At 48.5% G+C, this 17,630-nt stretch overlaps 2 protein-coding genes across 5 annotated transcripts in view; both read left to right on the forward strand.

Annotated features, from left to right (window-relative positions):
• The first annotated feature begins 329 nt into the window (after positions 1-329).
• On the forward strand, positions 330-15,240 carry LOC144089702 (single-stranded DNA-binding protein 3). 4 transcript variants are annotated; one of them, XM_077620802.1, is made up of 17 exons: positions 330-709; positions 3,937-4,009; positions 4,413-4,474; positions 6,096-6,180; positions 10,248-10,421; positions 11,044-11,103; positions 11,193-11,259; positions 11,330-11,394; positions 11,457-11,518; positions 11,592-11,637; positions 11,751-11,786; positions 12,292-12,343; positions 12,482-12,552; positions 12,669-12,747; positions 12,833-12,861; positions 13,293-13,394; positions 13,671-15,240. In XM_077620802.1, exons 1-17 carry the CDS (start codon positions 654-656, stop codon positions 13,698-13,700), a joined length of 1,149 nt encoding a protein of 382 aa, XP_077476928.1. In that variant the 5' UTR covers positions 330-653; the 3' UTR covers positions 13,701-15,240. The 4 variants fall into 4 exon arrangements, with proteins under 4 accessions (XP_077476928.1, XP_077476925.1, XP_077476927.1 ...); XM_077620799.1 differs by having other exon boundaries at positions 331-709; positions 12,292-12,346; XM_077620801.1 differs by having other exon boundaries at positions 331-709; positions 12,666-12,747.
• Positions 15,241-15,658: 418 nt separating this feature from the next.
• Positions 15,659-17,630, forward strand: part of LOC144090290 (RNA polymerase II elongation factor ELL-like) — a 6,275-nt gene continuing 4,303 nt past the window's right edge. The window contains exons 1-3 of the mRNA XM_077621673.1: positions 15,659-16,024; positions 16,861-16,905; positions 16,982-17,103. Of these exons, the coding sequence (XP_077477799.1) occupies positions 15,881-16,024; positions 16,861-16,905; positions 16,982-17,103 (311 nt within the window). The 5' untranslated portion in view covers positions 15,659-15,880. The remainder of the gene's footprint in view (positions 16,025-16,860; positions 16,906-16,981; positions 17,104-17,630) is intronic.

Raw genomic sequence — 17,630 nt, forward strand, 5'->3', positions numbered from 1 at the left:
TAGGCTACCATGCTAGCATTTTGCATAACAGAGTGGCTCATTTTCCATATTTTTGCCTCCACCGTCAACATTAAGACGGAATTGAAGCAGAATTTTTGGAATGTTTGGAATGGCGCGATAAGATTGACAGAAAAAATGAACGGAAGCCAAACAGGAATATCATATCTGAGGAGCTTTGCTTTCCACCCAAATTCTATAACAACCACATCATGAGAAAAGCCAACTTGAACTTGAGAAAAGGGGTGGGGGGTTGGAATGAGACGCGGTTCCTTTAAGAAGCCCCCACCGTCGCACAACAGGGGGGTGTGAGTGGAATCCTGGAACAGCGATTGAAAAAAAAAAGAGAAGAGGGGGGAGCGAAAGCTCCACCGCCGGCGGACGGTTTCAAGTCGCCCATCTTGCTTGGGTTGAAACTCTTGCCTGATTTGTGGGCAATGTTGGTGATGTAGAAAAAAAAAAGGAAATCGAGAGAGAGAGAGAGAGAGAAAGAGAGAGAGAGAGAGAGAGAGAGGGAAGGAGGCGAGGGAGAGACAACACTAACCGGGTAGCTATGGAGATAGTAGCTTTCCCCGCACTCTTTCTTTGACAGGTGTCGGGGAGTGGGATAAAAGACAAATAAAAGATAGAAAAGTGTCAGCCGAGCAGCCTCCAACATGTACGGCAAGGGCAAGGGAGCCGTGGTCCCCTCCGATAGCCAAGCGAGAGAAAAGTAAGTCCATTGCCGCTACGTGTGCTTGTTTGTTTGTTATGGAGGGGTTAGCGGCGGCTAAACTTGCTTAACTACTGGAATTGACTTTTCAAAGTGGGTCTGGTCCTCCAACGAAAGCAGTTCTGGGTAGCCGAAGCAAGCGCGAGTTTAAAAGTCTACCCACCGTTAGCTTGTGCTTAGTTAACCCCGGCGGCGGCAAGACGGGGGGCTAACAATGCCTTACAATGCATTAGAAGCATCACCGGCTCCGAGGCTTTGTGTTCGCCGCTCGGTAAAGGAAAATAGACGCACGGATAGCTAGGTAGCTAGCTAGCTAGCTGTTTGCTATCTTGGGAACCGGACGCCGGTTCGCACGGACGCAACGTAGCCGCGCAAGGGTGCCCGCTCGTCGGACACCGCTGCGGCCGGGCTTCCCTCGTTTTTGCGCCGACCCCAAACTTTCAGCGTTCCCCCGTGAAAATTGTTTTTGGGCGCTGCTTAACGAAAGCTAAAGCCTCTCAAAAAAAGAAGCTTTCGGTGGGGGGCTTCGGTGAGCTAACGTGGGGACGAAGGATAGCGGCTGCCGGCCGGTGCCGCTCTTTGTCTGGAGTCGATTGTTCCACGGGGAGGGGGGTCTCGCTCCATCACCGGACTTGCCCATTTATTTCAAGTGCCTTGGATTTAAATGTCCAAATATGAAGGAAAGCACGCGTGTGTTAAGCCAGTTTGACGACGGTCGGTCGAGTCGAAGAAATATGAGTCGCTGTCATCCAAGTTGAGTCAAAGATGCAAGTTGCTTCACGCCAAGACTCAAACTAAAGCCAAGTAACGCACGCAGTTCTGCAGCAAGTGGCAAAACTTTGCCTTTTTATGTTCCACTAAGTGCATGGGATGAAAAAATCAACATTAAGCCGCTCCTCAAGATGACGAAAATGGACCATGTCAAACTAAAATAAATCCTACTCAGGATTGGGAGACAGGACTTATTCTTGTCAAGAAATGTTTGGTTTATGTACCCTAAACCTCTGTCGCCCATCTGCTATTTATTGTTAATAACAGATGCCCCGATTATTAAAAAAAACTGTTAAACTTTAGCCAGACGTCCCGTCCATTCGGACCGGAAAGGTGGGCGGCGAAAGATGGTCGCCAGCCTCTTCCGGGCGGGACATCTACCACCGTCGATGGGGGGCAATGAGTCGAACGGGGGCCCCCCGCCATGGGCGAAAGCCTTTTCCCAAGTTGGGGGCCTGCTCCCCGTCCTCCTTGTTGAATTATTGAGAAGGACCCGAAGAGGCGAACGGAGCGCGATACGGCGGCGGGGCGGCCTCATCCATGTTTAAAGAAGGCCATCACTGTTGTCAAAACGCCTCGTCTCCGCTTTCTAGGCGCGACGCTCGCGCCATTCCTGTTGAACGGAAACTGAGCGGGACACAAAGAAAGGCATCTCGATTCTCAAATTAATCTTGAAGGCTAGTGGCGTCCTCCCAATGGGTCTTGTTGCTCTACCATCTCGGGGAAGCTCGTTTTGGCGTTGCTGGGAGTCTCCCGCTGGATAAAAATGGAGGAGTCGAGCCACCCGCCAAAACCATAGTGACCTTCCCTTTGCCACGTCTGAGTAGTGATGCCTTCAACGCTACTTACTTTTTTCGCTCTTTAAACCAGCTAGTGTGGATAATGTGGGTCGGGGTCACTCCCCCTTGGCTATCCAATGATTTGACCTTGGCCCCATGCTTCCCCTGAACTTCCTTCCTCCCTGAATTGCCCATGAACCTGAATAATGAATAATGCAGGTGGGCGGGCCTGTATGCGCAAATACGCGTGCATCAAAATTTCATGGAAGGTTTTCAGGTAAATTTGAATCAAGCACCCCTTTATTTTTATTTATTTATTTATTTGTATGACTTTGACTCCTCCTGGGAGGTAAGCGCTAGCAAGTGACGCCATCCTTCTTCCATTCAACACCGGCGGTCACCGGGAGCTTTGTGACCTACAAATTGCTCAGCAGCTCCGAGGAAAGTGCTCAAATTCCTGTGGCCGTGTTTGTGTAAGTGAGAAAGAGTGAGAGAGAGTGACAGAGAAAGAAAGAGAGAGAGAGGTTAGCAAGAGTGCGGCGCTCACCTTTGGCAGTGTTATTCAATCATTGGCCGCCTTTGACCGCCATAGACGTCCACACCATTTCAACCGGGATGGCACTTATTTAGCATTCCGCCATTTTCTCAATTCTCCGCTCAAGGCGAGACGATCCCGTTCGACAATTTTAAATGGCCGAGAAAATACCACCAAGACCTTTTAAGAGTTGAGACAAAAATGGCGGGCAAACGTCCACTGCGTACACGCCGATCGGAAGTTCGAACTGGTCGTCCGTTCGGATCGGCGCCGCGGCGGACGGATGAGTCACCGGCAAAGATTGTCGTCACGGCGCGGCCAGCTGAACCTTTACGTTAATCATTGGCGCTCTTGCGGTGAAACTTTGTGTGTGCGCGTATAGTGGGTGGCTTTAAGACCAATGCTTATTTGGAACTTGGCTTAAAGTTAGGGCTGCTTGGGTTAGTAGGTTTAGGGCTAGCATTTCATCCTTTGCGTATAGGCCAATCAAATGTATAAATCGGACATATTTTCATTCTGGGATTTCTGGGATTTGTGTCCATAAGGTATTTTCCCAGCACTTTTCCTCTCCACCTTCACATGCAGTCAATATTCCCTTTTTTAAATAGTACATAGACCTTTAAAACCATCCCTTTTTCCATACACACTTGTAAATTGATCGGCACATTCCTTTGGTCGGGGCGTGTGCAAAATATGATATTATACCGTAGGTGGTCAGTTAGCATTGGCGTTTGAACGATAGGAATATGAGCGTCTGTATTGCTGTCGAAATCCTGATTCCAAAAAGGAATTCAATGGCCGACGACTTCCCAAGCACGTTTCATCGACTGGCCGGCCGGCGACGGGCGCCTCTCGTTAAGGCGGAATCGTCCGTCGAAAGGTCTTTCTGCCCATGGCGCGCTGTCATATCCATTGATGCCCCATTAACGGCCTATTAAACACGACTAAGCCCGGGGGGGTGGGTGCCGGGGGGCAAAGATTGTCGACGGGGCTTTCCCCCGTTCTTTGACGCCATTGCGGTGTGTCTTAATAGACCTGCGCTTTGTTTGGCGCTAACGCGCTCTGTCGCTATTTGTGCGCTCGTTTGTGAAAGGCTACCCACAATGCTTCCGTCTTTCTAACCTGTGTCCTTTCCCTTTCAGGTTGGCGCTGTACGTGTACGAGTACCTGCTCCACGTGGGGGCGCAGAAGTCGGCACAGACCTTCCTTTCCGAGGTAACCCTTGCCTCCGCTTGACGGGAAAAGAAGCTAGCGCCACGCCGGGGCAAAAATAAACGGGTCCGCCCCAGAGATCAATTCGATCCAAAACTCAGGACCAAGCAAAATAGATCAATTAAAGAGTAGAAATTGAATTTCTTCCTCCGAGGGGCGCCGCTAGAGAGAATTTGGCCCAGGTCCCCTCCGTCACGTCTCCGTGGCCGGCTTGCATTTTTCACGACGGCACGCGATCCGGTTACGCGGCATTCTTCGGTGGCCACCGCCATCTTAACCCGCCAACACCCGACGCGGCCTCTCCGTCGGCGTTGCCCATTTAGCCGAGCCAAACAAAGTGGCTTCCGGGAGTCCGGCCAATCGGATCACTGCTCATTGGCTTGGCTAATTTTCTCTTCTTTTCTAGATCCGATGGGAGAAGAACATCACGTTAGGGGAACCCCCTGGATTTCTCCACTCGTGGTGGTGGTGAGCATCCCAATTTCTTTTTCTCTGGCTGGCGCTGCCGTTATTTCGTGGGATTGGAACACGTCGGCGTCCGTATTGCGCTTCTCGCGACGTTTAGCCATCTAGCGCGTCCGCCACGTTTCCCGGTACGAGCATCCTCGCCGAGTGCGTGACCCGGACAAACGTCAGCGACCCATCCATCCCCTGGCGGTCCTTTCCCCTCCTCCTCCTCCTCCTCCAGCGTGGCATCTCTCTTTCACCTCCCGATTCCTGAAACAATGGAGATCCAGATGGTGGGGAGAATGGATGGCCTCCCCCTTCTCACCCTTTTGTCCGCCCCCCCTCCAGCCCCTAAACACACCCTGGCGCACCCCCCGCACTTTTCTCCTTTTGTTCCCCAAGCAGAAAGAATTTTGGCAGATTATCCCGTTGCATTCCAGCCTCCCTTTGTGCCACCTGTCCTCCGTTCCTGGCCTCCCGCCGCAGACATTTCTGCCCCTGGCTAAGGTTTGACCGCGGGGGGGCGGTCTAGGCATTAAACGCTTAAAATCAGCCATTTTGATTCCCGGCGTAGAAGACGTTTTAGGCTAACTACCGTGTTTTCTCGCATTATAAGCCGTATTTGTAACAAAATCCAAATGACGGCTGAATCCAGGCTTCGGCTTATATGCGCACAAGACTTGCTATACTCCTTTTCACCCGTAGATGTCGACAAAGTGACATTTACTATTTGTTGGTTATTTTCTGTTTTGCAGTAAGAAAATAACCATTACTGGATGAATGACTAACTTCCTTATGATATTGACTCTAATCATGTGCTTTAGATTCATACAGTAGCTCCGAAATAGCACGTGTGATGATTTTTAAAAAATATTTTCCCTTCAAACTAACACATTTGTACTCCCTATTAAAACCATGAATATGAAGGTGAAAATTGGGAATCAGGGGGCGGCTTTTACGTGACAAATTGTATAATTCAACCATTTTAATGCCATTTTAAGGGTGCGGCTCATACGTGGGGGCGGCTTATATGCGGGTAAATACGGTGCGTCGCTCCGAGGCGTGGAATGAAATGGAGCCCAACCCGCGTGGGCCACGACGGCGCCGCGACGCGGACGGAGCCCGAGCGAGAGTCGGCGCCGTAGCGAATGAGCCGGCTCCATTAAAAGCTAACATACGCGTGTATTTAAGCGATAAATGCTCCAATTCCTTCCTTTGACAGTTAAACGCACGTTTGGGTTTAACGACCTCCTATGAAATGGCTGCTTTAGAAATGTTGCCGTACTTTGGCCTGCTCGTCATCCAATCCAAGCCGGCGGCATTTGGATCGGAAACACATGAGCGTCGAGTGCCGAAGATCTGACGACGGTTTTCCGCTCAATTGGTCACCGTCTTCCTGGTCAGACGATAGATTAAAAGACAAAAAAAAAAGTGCAGTCATGTCACTTTTAACCTCAGGAGCGATTCTGCTGAGTCATGACAACGAAAGCCCAGGCGGCATCAGGATGGCATTGTTGGCGCCCGGATTTGTAACGAGAGCCCACGTTAACCCACATTTAGCCGCAGACTCCCGCGGAATAGATGGTACATGGGTGAGGGACGGCGAACGGTGATGACGCTCCGCTCTTTGCTTGCTTTTCAGCGTCTTCTGGGACTTGTATTGCGCCGCTCCGGACCGCCGGGAGACCTGCGAGCACTCCAGCGAAGCCAAGGCCTTCCACGACTACGTAAGTGCTCTCTTCTTCTCTTCTTCTCTTCCCGACTCGGCCGTGGGCTTTCTTAGACGATCACCAGCGAGAGCACGGCAGGAAACCGCAGGAAACTCGGTGTCAAGTTGCATAGAAATATATCATCATCATTTCCGTGGACAAAATCCTTGTGTGAAGAACCACAGGAACCGTTTATGGAGAGCAACAAATACAGGGTTAAGCTAAGCTAAGCTAATGTGGGAATACATACATTTATCTGTTAATAAAAAGCCAATGATGGCTACAGAAACAAAAATCCGTACTGATGTCATCCATTTTGACTGACAACGAGCTCATGAATTCCCCATTTCATGGAGTTCCTATCCAAAAGTTAAATTTAGACGCAATTTGCCAATTCCATCCGCCCACCATTTGTTGTGCTGACTAATAATTGGCCCCGTTGGTTCCCCTTTTAACAGGAAACATTTACATTTTAATAAGAGCTTGGGAAAAAAAAACACTTGATGTAAAATGCGCATAATAGATACGCGGTTATGATGAGGGGATTCAATTCATCCCAGCATATTCGATTCGCACCGCTTGTTTATTCGGGTCTCTCGTCTTTTGCTGCAACGTTGCTCTGCAGATTCCGTTGTTATTTTGAGCCCTAAAATTTTGGGGAGGCTTTTGTGTGCGTGCGTGTCATCCAATGACTCTTTGGCGTGGAAAACAAGTCCCGCCCCCAGCTCGCGTCCGTCCCTTGGTCTCGGCGAGCAAAGGAAAGACTTTTCCGGACGGGTCTTATCGTACGAAGAGGCGGCTTTGCGAGCGTTTATGAGGCGTCGTCCAGATGAAGGCCTTTTAGACCTCTTTATCTTTGCCACTCGTTTATTGACCGCCACTTCTTTTCCTGTGTGTGCTAATGACTGTTTTTGTGTGGCGCTCAGAGTAGAGTATTGTTAAACAAAAGACGCACGCGGAGGTCTGCTCTTTATGACCCTTTTGATTTCCCGCGAATTCCGCTCAGTCCTCCAGACTCCATTTCAATTTCAAAGGTCCGAAGCGGAGACGCCACTTGGGCCCAGGGACCGTTGACGCCGATTCCCGTTGGGAGAGCGCCCAAGGTCCGCCCAATTTGGGCCTCCCAATTTTTTTGGCCGTCTAACGCTGTCATTGGGGGGGGCCAGATGGCAGAGCCCACGGCTCACTTAAACGCTCGATAAATAGTTTGACGGGCACCTTAGTGCTTAGCAGCGAACTGCCAAATGGAGGAATGGTGCGCTCCTGCACCCCGCCCGTCATACCGTACGTCACGTGTCAAAGTTGCGGCCCGGGGGCTAAATCTGGCCCGCCGCATCATTTTGTGTGGCCCGGGAAAGTCAATGATGAGTGGCGACTTTCTGTTTTAGGATCAAATTCAAATGAAGAGTATAGATGTATATTAAATTTCCTGATTTTCCCCCTTTTAAATCAATCATTGTCATTTTTTAATCCATTTTTTCTGTGTTTTTAGTTCAAAAATCATTTTGTAAAATCTAAAAATATATTTAAAAAAAAGCTAAAATCAACATTGTTTTAGATCCCCCCCCCAAAAAAGGAATATTCAGGGCTTTTAATCCAGTTCTTTTAATCCATTTATTTAAAAAAATCTAAATATTATATCTAAAATGGTCCGGCCCATGTGAAATCGAGTTGACGTTAAAGCGGCCCGCCAACCAACCAGATTCTGACACCCTTGCCGTACATTGTATTTTCTTTTGCTAAGCTCGTGGCTTCTTATCCGCATCTTTTTCTCGGCCTCCGTGGATGTTGTGTCTGCAGCCTGAATTAGCAGCGTCATCCACCATGTGTGTGTGTGTGTGTGTGTGTGCGCGTGCACGTCGACATCCGTCCATCCGTCCGTCTGCTTTCAGCACCCCAATTTCGTGCCACATTGGAGGAGCAGCTGGGTTTTCCGTGTGTGTGTGTGCGCATCCTGTCCCGACCGGACTAAGCGTCGTCAACTTGTTTTGCCTCCCTTCTTCTCCTCCCCCCTCGTCTCCCTTCTTTTTTTTGCCCGCACGCAATAAGGACGGCGGGTCACGGAGACGGCCGTGGGGTACACATCGGCGTAAAGCGCCATGTCGATTCGTGGCCTCTCTGGGCCGACACGCATGTATATATCGCTACGTCCTGTCCCCCGTTTTCATCCCCGTGAAAGGTATCAGACACGGTTCAATAAAACGTCGAGCACTATCGATCCGTCCCGTCGCTCTTGCGCGCCGGGAGGAAAAAATCCTCCCTCCGCCTTGTTTCCGTACTGGCGTGACGCGTCCAAGCTCCTTTTAGTCCCTCTTTTGGGGCATCGCCGCCTCCCCAAAACTTGGATTCCGCAGCTTGAAAGCTGGCGCTCCACTTCGACCACGCCGTCAGTTGTGCATGCGCTCCGTAAAGGGTTAACGGTGTGCATCGCTAACGTGCAACCGCCATGGACGGAGGAGGAGGAGGACAAACGCCCTCCTCCGCTTTACCGTATTTATCTTAATTCTTTCTCTTCTTCTGGTTTCTTTCTTCTGCATCTTCTTGTTCTTTTTTTCCCTTCCTGGAGCGGGGGATGCCAGGGGACAGAGCGCAGATAGGACTTGTCTCCATGGCAACAGATTCCGCCAGCTCCCGACGCCCCTCGCTCGCTCGGGAAGGAGAGAGAGGGTCGGGGGGCCGTGGCCATGGGGACCGAATAGTAACGTTTGAGTTTAGGGTGCTAACTGGTGGACTGGACTGGGGGGGGGGGGGCTTGACTGGTAGGGGGAAAAATGAGGCATTGGACCCCGCTGCCTCCCCAGGGACTCCGTGGCCTGCTCGCCGAATTAGCATAGCGATGGGGGAGGTGTGTCTGGCCGTTTGGAGGATTTTCTTCTCCCTGGCTTTCTTTTTTTTGTATTTTTTTTTGTTTGGACCAATGCGCCAAAGGTGCGCACTGGCGCGGACCAGACGGGCCGGGCCGAAAGGGGGTCTGGGGTCTTAGGCCCCGCCTCACCGTAGAAAAGCCAGCATTTGACGAGCTTATGACACAACTCTTTGTGTGTTTATTCCGGCGGACGGGCTTACGTAAGCGCTTCCAACGTGCGCGCCGACCGGAATGCGCTTCTATCGTATTTAACTCCCGGCCGGCTCACATGGTTGGTTTGGCCCCTCTGTGACTTTATGCCATCTTGTTCACCTGACACCAGGAGGACATAACAAGCGCTAAAACAGTTAGCAAAAAGTTGCCAACGTGACCGTAACTCGCTCAATTAGACGAAGCAGGTTACTCGACTAATATTTTGATCGTCAGGTAATCCTTGTCTCTTTTTCGTCCAACCGCACATGGTATATTAGTTCCAGTTAAGGCCAAGATATTTAAGGCCAGAAGAATACAAGAGCCAATAAGTGATTTACGAATGAGCCGATTGAATCGATCCCCGTGAGTCGACTCCCCAAATAATTTGAGACTTTTGGGTTTGATTTGATCTGGCCGCCGCACGCTATTAACGCCAATCTGTCCATCCGTCCGTCCGTCCGTCCGTCCATTGCACGTTGTTTCCTAGGTGTTTACGTTGGACGATGGTGTTACTGTGTCACTCATGTAATGCGTGTAATGCTTTGATTTGTTTAAATCCCAATTGACACATTTGCTAAGCCCGCCCGCTTCAGCGGGCCAAAACAAACTCTGCCCGTAATGAATAGATTCCAATTGAATTATAGACCAACGGGGGACGGAAACCTGCGCGGTACGGCGCCACCCTGGGACGTTTAAGTGACCTTGCTTACCTGCTTTTTGAAATGGTCTTCATTTAGGAAAAAGTCTAGATGTGTGTTAACTAAAACCAAAACGGGATTCATGCTTGATTTGCTTTTTTTCCAGGAATTGACCATTTGGAAAGCATTAGATCATATTGAGCTTTTATTTTTGAACGGTCGGATTCTAAAAGTCTGCAAAAATGTGTAAATTCTCTTTCCCCACTTGACGTCTGTCATAATGAGGGGAGCATACCCAGAGTGCCCCCCTCAGCAAATGAGCAAACATCGCACTTTGCAAATGTCCCACCCAATGAGCGCCTTGTTGCCTACTATGCTTTTTTTTTTAGAGTGCGGCGGCGGCCCCCAGTCCGGTGATGGGCAACATGCCCCCCAACGACGCCATGCCGGGCGGTCCCATACCCCCAGGGTTTTTCCAGGGCCCGCCTGGCTCTCAACAGTCCCCCCACGCGCAGCCCCCTCCACACAACCCAAGCAACCCCATGATGGGACCCCACGGCCAGGTAAGACACACTCACACACACACACACACACACACACACACTGTCCGGCAAGCCTTTCACTTCGTGTCAATCTGGTTGTGGTTCCACTTCCGGTTCTGCCAGCGTTAACCCCGCCCCCTCCGCTCGCCACTGGGAAAAAATGTCCGTGAGGCCCGGCCGGTCGGCATCGTATGCGGAATAAATTATTCACTCCTGGCCCCTCCCCCGGAGCTGCTTGTGGGGGTTGCACACTTAGCCGCTCCACTGCCCTCAACACACACACACACACACACGTATATACACACATATACACACACACACACGTATATACACACATATACACACACACACACATATATACACACACACCTCCCGTGCTCTGCTTGCTTTTTCTAGCTTCTTATGAATAAATTAAGGGCGCGAGCACACATCCGCTAGCATCCCACACTTGAAGCCTCCTAAATGGAAGCATCGGAGTTAGCCGGCAAAGTTAGCCGCCCTCGGGCTTCTTCCAAAGGTTGCCGTGGTGGCCGTCAGGTCGGGTTACGAGCGCCATCCGTGTCTTGTCTTTAGTCCGCGTTAGCCACCTCGTTTGCGTGTCCTGGGCCTTACCGTGGGTGACGCGCCCGTTGTCTTTTGGCAGCCTTTCATGTCGCCGCGGTACCCGGGAGGACCGCGACCCGCTCTCCGAATGCCAAATCAGGTACGGGGAAGTCTTTGGAGTCACTTTTACCGGGTCGTGTCTTACGGTGTCTCACGGTCGCTGTCTTATGGTTTCTTATGGTTTCTCAGCCTCCAGGCGGAATCCCGGGATCTCAGCCTCTTATGCCAAACAGTTTGGATCCCACGCGACCGCAAGGTATGAGTAGAAGTCCTTTTTTAGTTTTAAAGAAAAAGCCATGTGTGACTCGGGTACGCTTTCCTTTCAGGGCACCCCAACATGGGCGGTCCCATGCGGATGAACCCCCCTCGAGGAATGGCCATGGGCCCACAGGTACGACTCGCTCTCGACAAGTGGCCGCTTCTCCCACGGCACCTGTGGTCTTTCTCTCGCAGAATTACGGCGGCATGAGGCCTCCGCCCAACTCCATGGGCGGCCCAATGCCGGGGATGAACATGTACGGTGGTGACTCGGAGACGCCAGCGGGGGACTTTTAGCATCCCCACTCACTTTCCGCCGTCTCGTTGCAGGGGGCCCGGGGGCAGGGGGCCGTGGCCGGGACCTAACGCCAACTCGGTGAGTGGCGCGCTCTCGCTCGCGGATGGCGACCCGGTCGGCGCCAACGCCGTGCTTTGTCTGCCCGTGCTGAGTCGTGGCCGTACGTGTGTTTGTTTGTTTCCCCTCGGCAGATAGCCTACTCGTCCTCGTCTCCGGGCAATTACGTGGTGAGTTGATGGAAACTGAAACACGCTTTCACGTTAGACTCCATGGATTTCCTCGTGCTTTTATAGGCGGAAAAAGAAATACGGTCTTCCCTCGATGATCGTGACGTTTTTCTGCTATTAATTATTATTTGAATTTCATAAAAATGTGAAAATACGTGCCAAAACTTGTATGCGGAAGCCATTCTTGCTACTAGGAGTCAGCACTGAAGAAAAAAGTACCGTATTTTCACGACTATAAGGCACACTTAAAAGTCTTAAATTTTCTCCAAAATAGACAGGGCGCCTTATAATCCAGTGTGCTTTATATATGGAAAAAAAAAAATGTAATTCATTGAGGGTGCGCCTTATAATGCAGTGCGCCTTATAGTCGTGAAAATACGGTAATAATAAATAAAGTAGTTATAATAGGGGTGACCCTACTTGGCGATTTTTGGAAGGCCGATAGAAATGATTATGATGATGAAATTGAAGTTTTCTGTCCTGATGGCTGATGTCTTTCTCTCAGGGACCCCCAGGCGGCGGAGGTCCCCCCGGAACTCCCATCATGCCCAGCCCAGGTGGTGCGTCACCTACCTAGCATCCCCGAGTCCATCTTTCAACCCCGTTCATTTTCTATCCCACTTTACCATTATTATTATTTTTTTTAAAATTCAAATCCAATCTGTTAACGGAGCCTATTTATTTCCTTTGCTTAGATTCCACCAACTCCAGCGAAAACATTTACACCATGATGAACCCCATCGGACCAGGAGGCAACAGACCCAATGTAAGTCACGCTCAAATCAAGACATGAAATTGGGCCAACCGTACTTCTGCGCCGGTACCAGTTTAGGGCTACATATCCATCATTTTTTCTTTATTTTTTTGTGGCGCTCGCAGCAGTTCCCCATGGGACCCGGGCCCGACGGGCCCATGGGCGCCATGGGAGCCATGGAGCCGCACCACATGAACGGATCGCTCGGTGCGTGAACTTTTGCGCCCTCGCCCTTGTCGCCGTGCTCCTCCACTCTTTTATAGCAATCCAATGTGGTGTGCTTTCTTCACAGGTTCTGGAGATATGGATGGCTTGCCAAAGGTGACAAAACCTCACTTATTTCACGTAACTAGCCGTCCTGTGTATATAACGGAATATTGGCTGCCAGCGTTTTAAATGATGGGTCAATTTTACTGGGCTACAATTTGAAAGAACATTTATGTTGTTTTTCTTCATCATTTTTTGCATTCCGGAATACAAAACGGATGAGTTTTTCTCCGTGTAAATTTGCTTCTACATGCAAACAACTACCCACAAGTCATTATTATTGAACTTTTTGCAATTTTAAGCAGTGTATTTCCTCCTACTTTTAAGAAAAGTGACGTCGTAAGTAAGATCAGCTTTGGATTCCACACCCCAAAACTTTTTTTTAAAAATCTGGCAAACCGAAAACAACAAAAATGCTCTTCCTAATGAGTTGTAGATTAATTTAATCAATTCTATTCCTTTTTCTCGCCCCATTTTTTGTCCAGAGTTCCCCGAATAACATGGGGGGGATGAGCAACCCGCCCGGAACGCCGAGAGACGACGGCGAAATGGCCGGCAACTTCTTGAACCCGTTCCAAAGCGAAAGTGTAAGTCTCTTACCTTGCCGCGTAATGTGGCACCTTTGCGCAAAACCAAAAAAAAATGAAATTCTTAGCCACTTGGCGTCCATGCGTTGTGGAGATCACATTTTGAATCATATAGGCGACAATATTAACATTTTATATCTGGAGATGATACGGAAGTTGAGCCATCTATCAAAGGCGCATTTCTCCCATCTCGACGGTGGCGCCCTCTTGTGGTTACATGTTGCACATGCGCCCATGTGAGCCTTCCTAACCTCCTGTTTCTCTCTCTCTTTTCAGTATTCTCCCAACATGACGATGAGTGTGTGATTCTTCTTTTGTTTTTTTTCCTTTTTTTGTTTTTGTTCTTCCTTTCGTCCCATTTTGTACCCCTCCTGCACCTGTTTTTTTGTGTTGTTTCCCCTCCCGTGAACCCTTACCTCACCTCGGGATGGGGTCTTCTCCCTCCCCCCTCAACCTTCTTCACGCGCAAACCCCAGCTCACCGGAGCCCCCCCCTCCGAAACTTGCCGGGACTCTGGTTAAAAAGACGGGGGAGCCGGCCGGGGGCGTGCAAAATGGCCGCCGGGCCAGGGCAATGGGGTAAACCTCTTCCCAGACAATAGACAATGAAGGAGGACAAACGGAGTGTGAGACACCCTCGAGGACGGACGCTGCTTTCTGGAATCTTCATCCACAGTCGGACTTATTTTATTTTTTTGGGGGGGGGGGGACTCTTTTTAATGGGTTGCTCCCCATCTCTGTTTGTACATTTTTAACAGAGCTGTTGTACTGAACTGTTTTTTTTTCAACTATGTATGTATTGTAACATTGCTGTTTTTATTATTGTATTGTTATTGTCATTAATTATTACGATGCTCCTTTTTTTTGTTCATCCGAAAGGCACACTGCAAAAGACGGCCGAATTATCGAAACACAAATGATGTCACCTCACTGCTCGATGCTGGTAAGAATTTTTTTTCCTTTTTTAACCCAATCATAAAGGCAAATTGTAATATTTTTTTTATTCCCTCAATTGATTTTAAAGATGAGGTGGCATCCCTTTTGTTTTTTGATCCATTTTTTTTTCATAGTCAATCAAACTATAATTAATAATCATGTTGAAGCTTCCCATCTGTTATTGTAAATATTGTACAATATGTTTTTGATATCATTGACATGTTTTGATATTTCAAATCGCAGAAACAAATACTGCGCTCGTGCACGTGCGCAGGATTTATGCATTTGCCGACGATGAAAAAAAACTCGGTAAATATTTGCTCAAAAAAGGCGAATTCTGGATTTGAAATGTCACGCACAAATGTAACTGTGAATCGGACAGAAGGAGGCCATTTTCTTGACACATATCTCTTCTAAGCTATGAAGGAATTTTTTTTTAATGGGGATTTTTTCCAGTGGTTTCCAAAAATGCAGTCATTCTCTTTTTTATTTCTGTCCATAGCGATGAGCATTTCTGTATTTTTCTTGTGCTGTTGTAAATTACTGTAAGAGGAAAAAAGGAGGGGGAGGGGCTCTTGAGGACTTTCTGTTCAGTTCGGACTTATTTTATTTCAGCAGTATTCAATATGTGGCATTGTTTCCGTATGGGGGACTTTGCTTTGTTGATTGTCTGGTAGTTTTCCCATCTGAAATGTCTCGTGTTGTTTAAAGATAAAAAGAAGTTTTTTTTTAATATTGTATAAATTCTTTAGAATGACAAAAGTTATCAAGGGGGTGGAGGTGGGAAAACTGCATTACATCATGATTTTTGTTTGTTTGTTTTCAACATGTCATTTTTGCCTGTGTCCCCTCCTTGTTGTAGATACATATTCAAAACAAATAAAACGACTTCACTCCTTTTGCCATCAGCAGTCAGTTTAGTTGTGTTAATTTCATTCTGGTGGGTAATGAATGACTCTCTGTTTTTTATATAAATAACCAATGATAAACATACATCACATGCATCGAGAATTAGTTTTCAACTCATCAACAACGGATTTCCAAAGGTTTTGACTTGTAACAAGCGTCATTAACGTGGATATGACGTTGAAAAATAGACGACTTTTCTCTTTAAATAAGTCGTTCATTTTACTGCATCTCTGAAAAGTATGAAAAGTTAAACCGGCACTGACACAAAATGGCCGACCAATGATAACAGCCGTCCCGTCGAGCTCATGCGGCCATCATCACGTGACTTCTGTGTACGGAAGTGATGAGCTAAACAGGAAGTCAACCCACTGACGATGACGTCACTATTTATTTACGCCCGCGGACCAATGAAAACCGCTTTGGTGCGATAACGTCACACGGCGTACTCCAGAAGAGAGCGCGAGAAAAAAAGAGGGGACAGACAACAGGCGGTTCCCTTTTTTCCCGCTGCCCTTTTTTTGCCCCCCATCGTCTCTCAACACGGGCCAATGTTCACCTGCTTCACCGCGGAGCTCCCTTCGGGAGCCGGCCGGCCGGCCAGCTAGGTAGGCGGGCAGGCGGAGGGCCTCGGACCAGGCGGCCATGCTGGAGGAGAACCGCAGCTACGGGTTGTCCGGTGGGGGAAGCGGCGGCGACGGCGGCCGTTCGGCGGCGAACATCTCCGTGTATCATCTCAAACTAACTGACAGCGCGGCGACAGCCATTAGCAATCTTCATCACGGCAAGGTAGGCTAACGCCTTTAGCTGCCTTTTTAGCCTCCCTCGTGCTAAGCAGTCAACGAATTGTGTTTTTGTGCTTCTTAAGTTGAAATGTAATTCCAAGTTACATAAGAGAATGCGAATGCGGAAAGAAAAAGAACGGACGGACACAGAAAGAAAGGGGTCCGGTTCTGGGGCAAAGAAACCAAGTACAAATACGTACTCCATTACACATTTAAAAAAAGGTTTTACAAAATGATTTTAGTGCCGATAATGGGGACTACTTTTTACTATGTTTACACCCCTACCTTTTTTTTTTACTAACAACAACATAAACTTTGTACGACTACCACGACCAACATTTATGGTCAAATGACTCATTGTGGTCACCCTAAAAACACTTGGTAACCCAATGAAGACCTGGCGTCCACATACATGTTCCAGCAAAGTTCCTGACTTCAGATTCTGGCCCACAAAACATTGACATAAGCACCAAAGTGGAAAAAAATGGAGGCTACCAAAAAAGGTCACGATTGGTTTCTTAGGGCAAGATAGAGGAAGTCTACGCACTTCCTGGATTGCAGCACTTCTCTTCTTCTACAGCCGATGTTCTCCGTTGTTGTATTTTATGCTCCGTAATGGGCCGCAGGTTTCCGGTGGGATGCGGATCTGGACTAAAGTTCTTCTCTGGTGCAGGTCTAGCACTTGTTTGACCACAAATCCACGTTGTTGTTGTTGTTGTATTGCATTAGCTTCAATTCAATATGTGCACCAATTGAAATGTACGTACGAAATCCAAAAAAATCCCCCCCAAAAATGTTGCTGCTCATCAATGTGCTTTTCTTTATCCTCTTCTCTTTCAGGCTTCATTGGCTCCTCCCACCATCTCTTTCAATGGAAACCAAGGGGTAAGACTCCACGGTGATTTTTTTTGCCCCAAATGGAACACCGTGTTAATTTTGCGATGGCGTTTCTCTTCCACAGAAAATCACACTCCCCCGCTCCAAGAACGGCGCCGACGCTCAGGTCTTCGCGTTCGGCGTCACCAATGTCGCCCGCGACAATCCGCAGGGCAGCTTCGACTGCATCCAGCAACTCGCCTCCGGGTAAGACCCGGGTCATGTGATCACCCGCATATAGGCAATGATAGTAAACACTAAAAATGGGGTTTTCGAGTCAACGGCATTTTTGGCGCACGCTATTATAAGATGTTTTTTTTCCTACTGCCATTTAATAATAATAATAATAATTGGACATAGGCCCTGTCGTCATCATCAACAACAAAAAAGCCTACTTGTCATCACACCCAGAAACTGCGTATGACGAAATTGGTGGTGCTTCTCCATAAGCTGCGTTTACTCGGCAAAAGACCTAAATAAGTGATAGTTACGGACTTGTCATTTGGCATTTAAACAAGTATTCTGCCAATACGCTTGTCGGCTAAGAGTTGGGAATCAAAATAATGATCGGAGGCGCTGTAAAAATACTGATCCTATCAGGACTTGCTTGTTCAGGCATAACAGTTTCCCCCAGGGCAATTCTTTTGCCGTACGCCGGATATAGCGGAAATAGGCAAAAGTCAAATTAAAAGGGGGTGAAAGAAACGATGATTCCACCTCGCTCCCTTAACATA

The sequence above is a fragment of the Stigmatopora argus genome, chromosome 15 (genome assembly GCF_051989625.1).
Source record: "Stigmatopora argus isolate UIUO_Sarg chromosome 15, RoL_Sarg_1.0, whole genome shotgun sequence".
In the NCBI taxonomy this organism is placed as follows: domain Eukaryota; kingdom Metazoa; phylum Chordata; class Actinopteri; order Syngnathiformes; family Syngnathidae; genus Stigmatopora; species Stigmatopora argus.

What these genes read in the sequence shown, in the direction of transcription:
- LOC144089702 (XM_077620798.1), top strand. Translation starts at nt 654, where the DNA reads ATGTACGGCAAGGGCAAGGGAGCCGTGGTCCCCTCCGATAGCCAAGCG. An exon ending in TTTCTCCACTCGTGGTGGTG is followed by an intron (nt 4,475 to 6,095) that starts GTGAGCATCCCA and finishes CTTGCTTTTCAG; the next exon opens with CGTCTTCTGGGACTTGTATT. An exon ending in ACCCGTTCCAAAGCGAAAGT is followed by an intron (nt 13,395 to 13,670) that starts GTAAGTCTCTTA and finishes CTCTCTTTTCAG; the next exon opens with TATTCTCCCAACATGACGAT.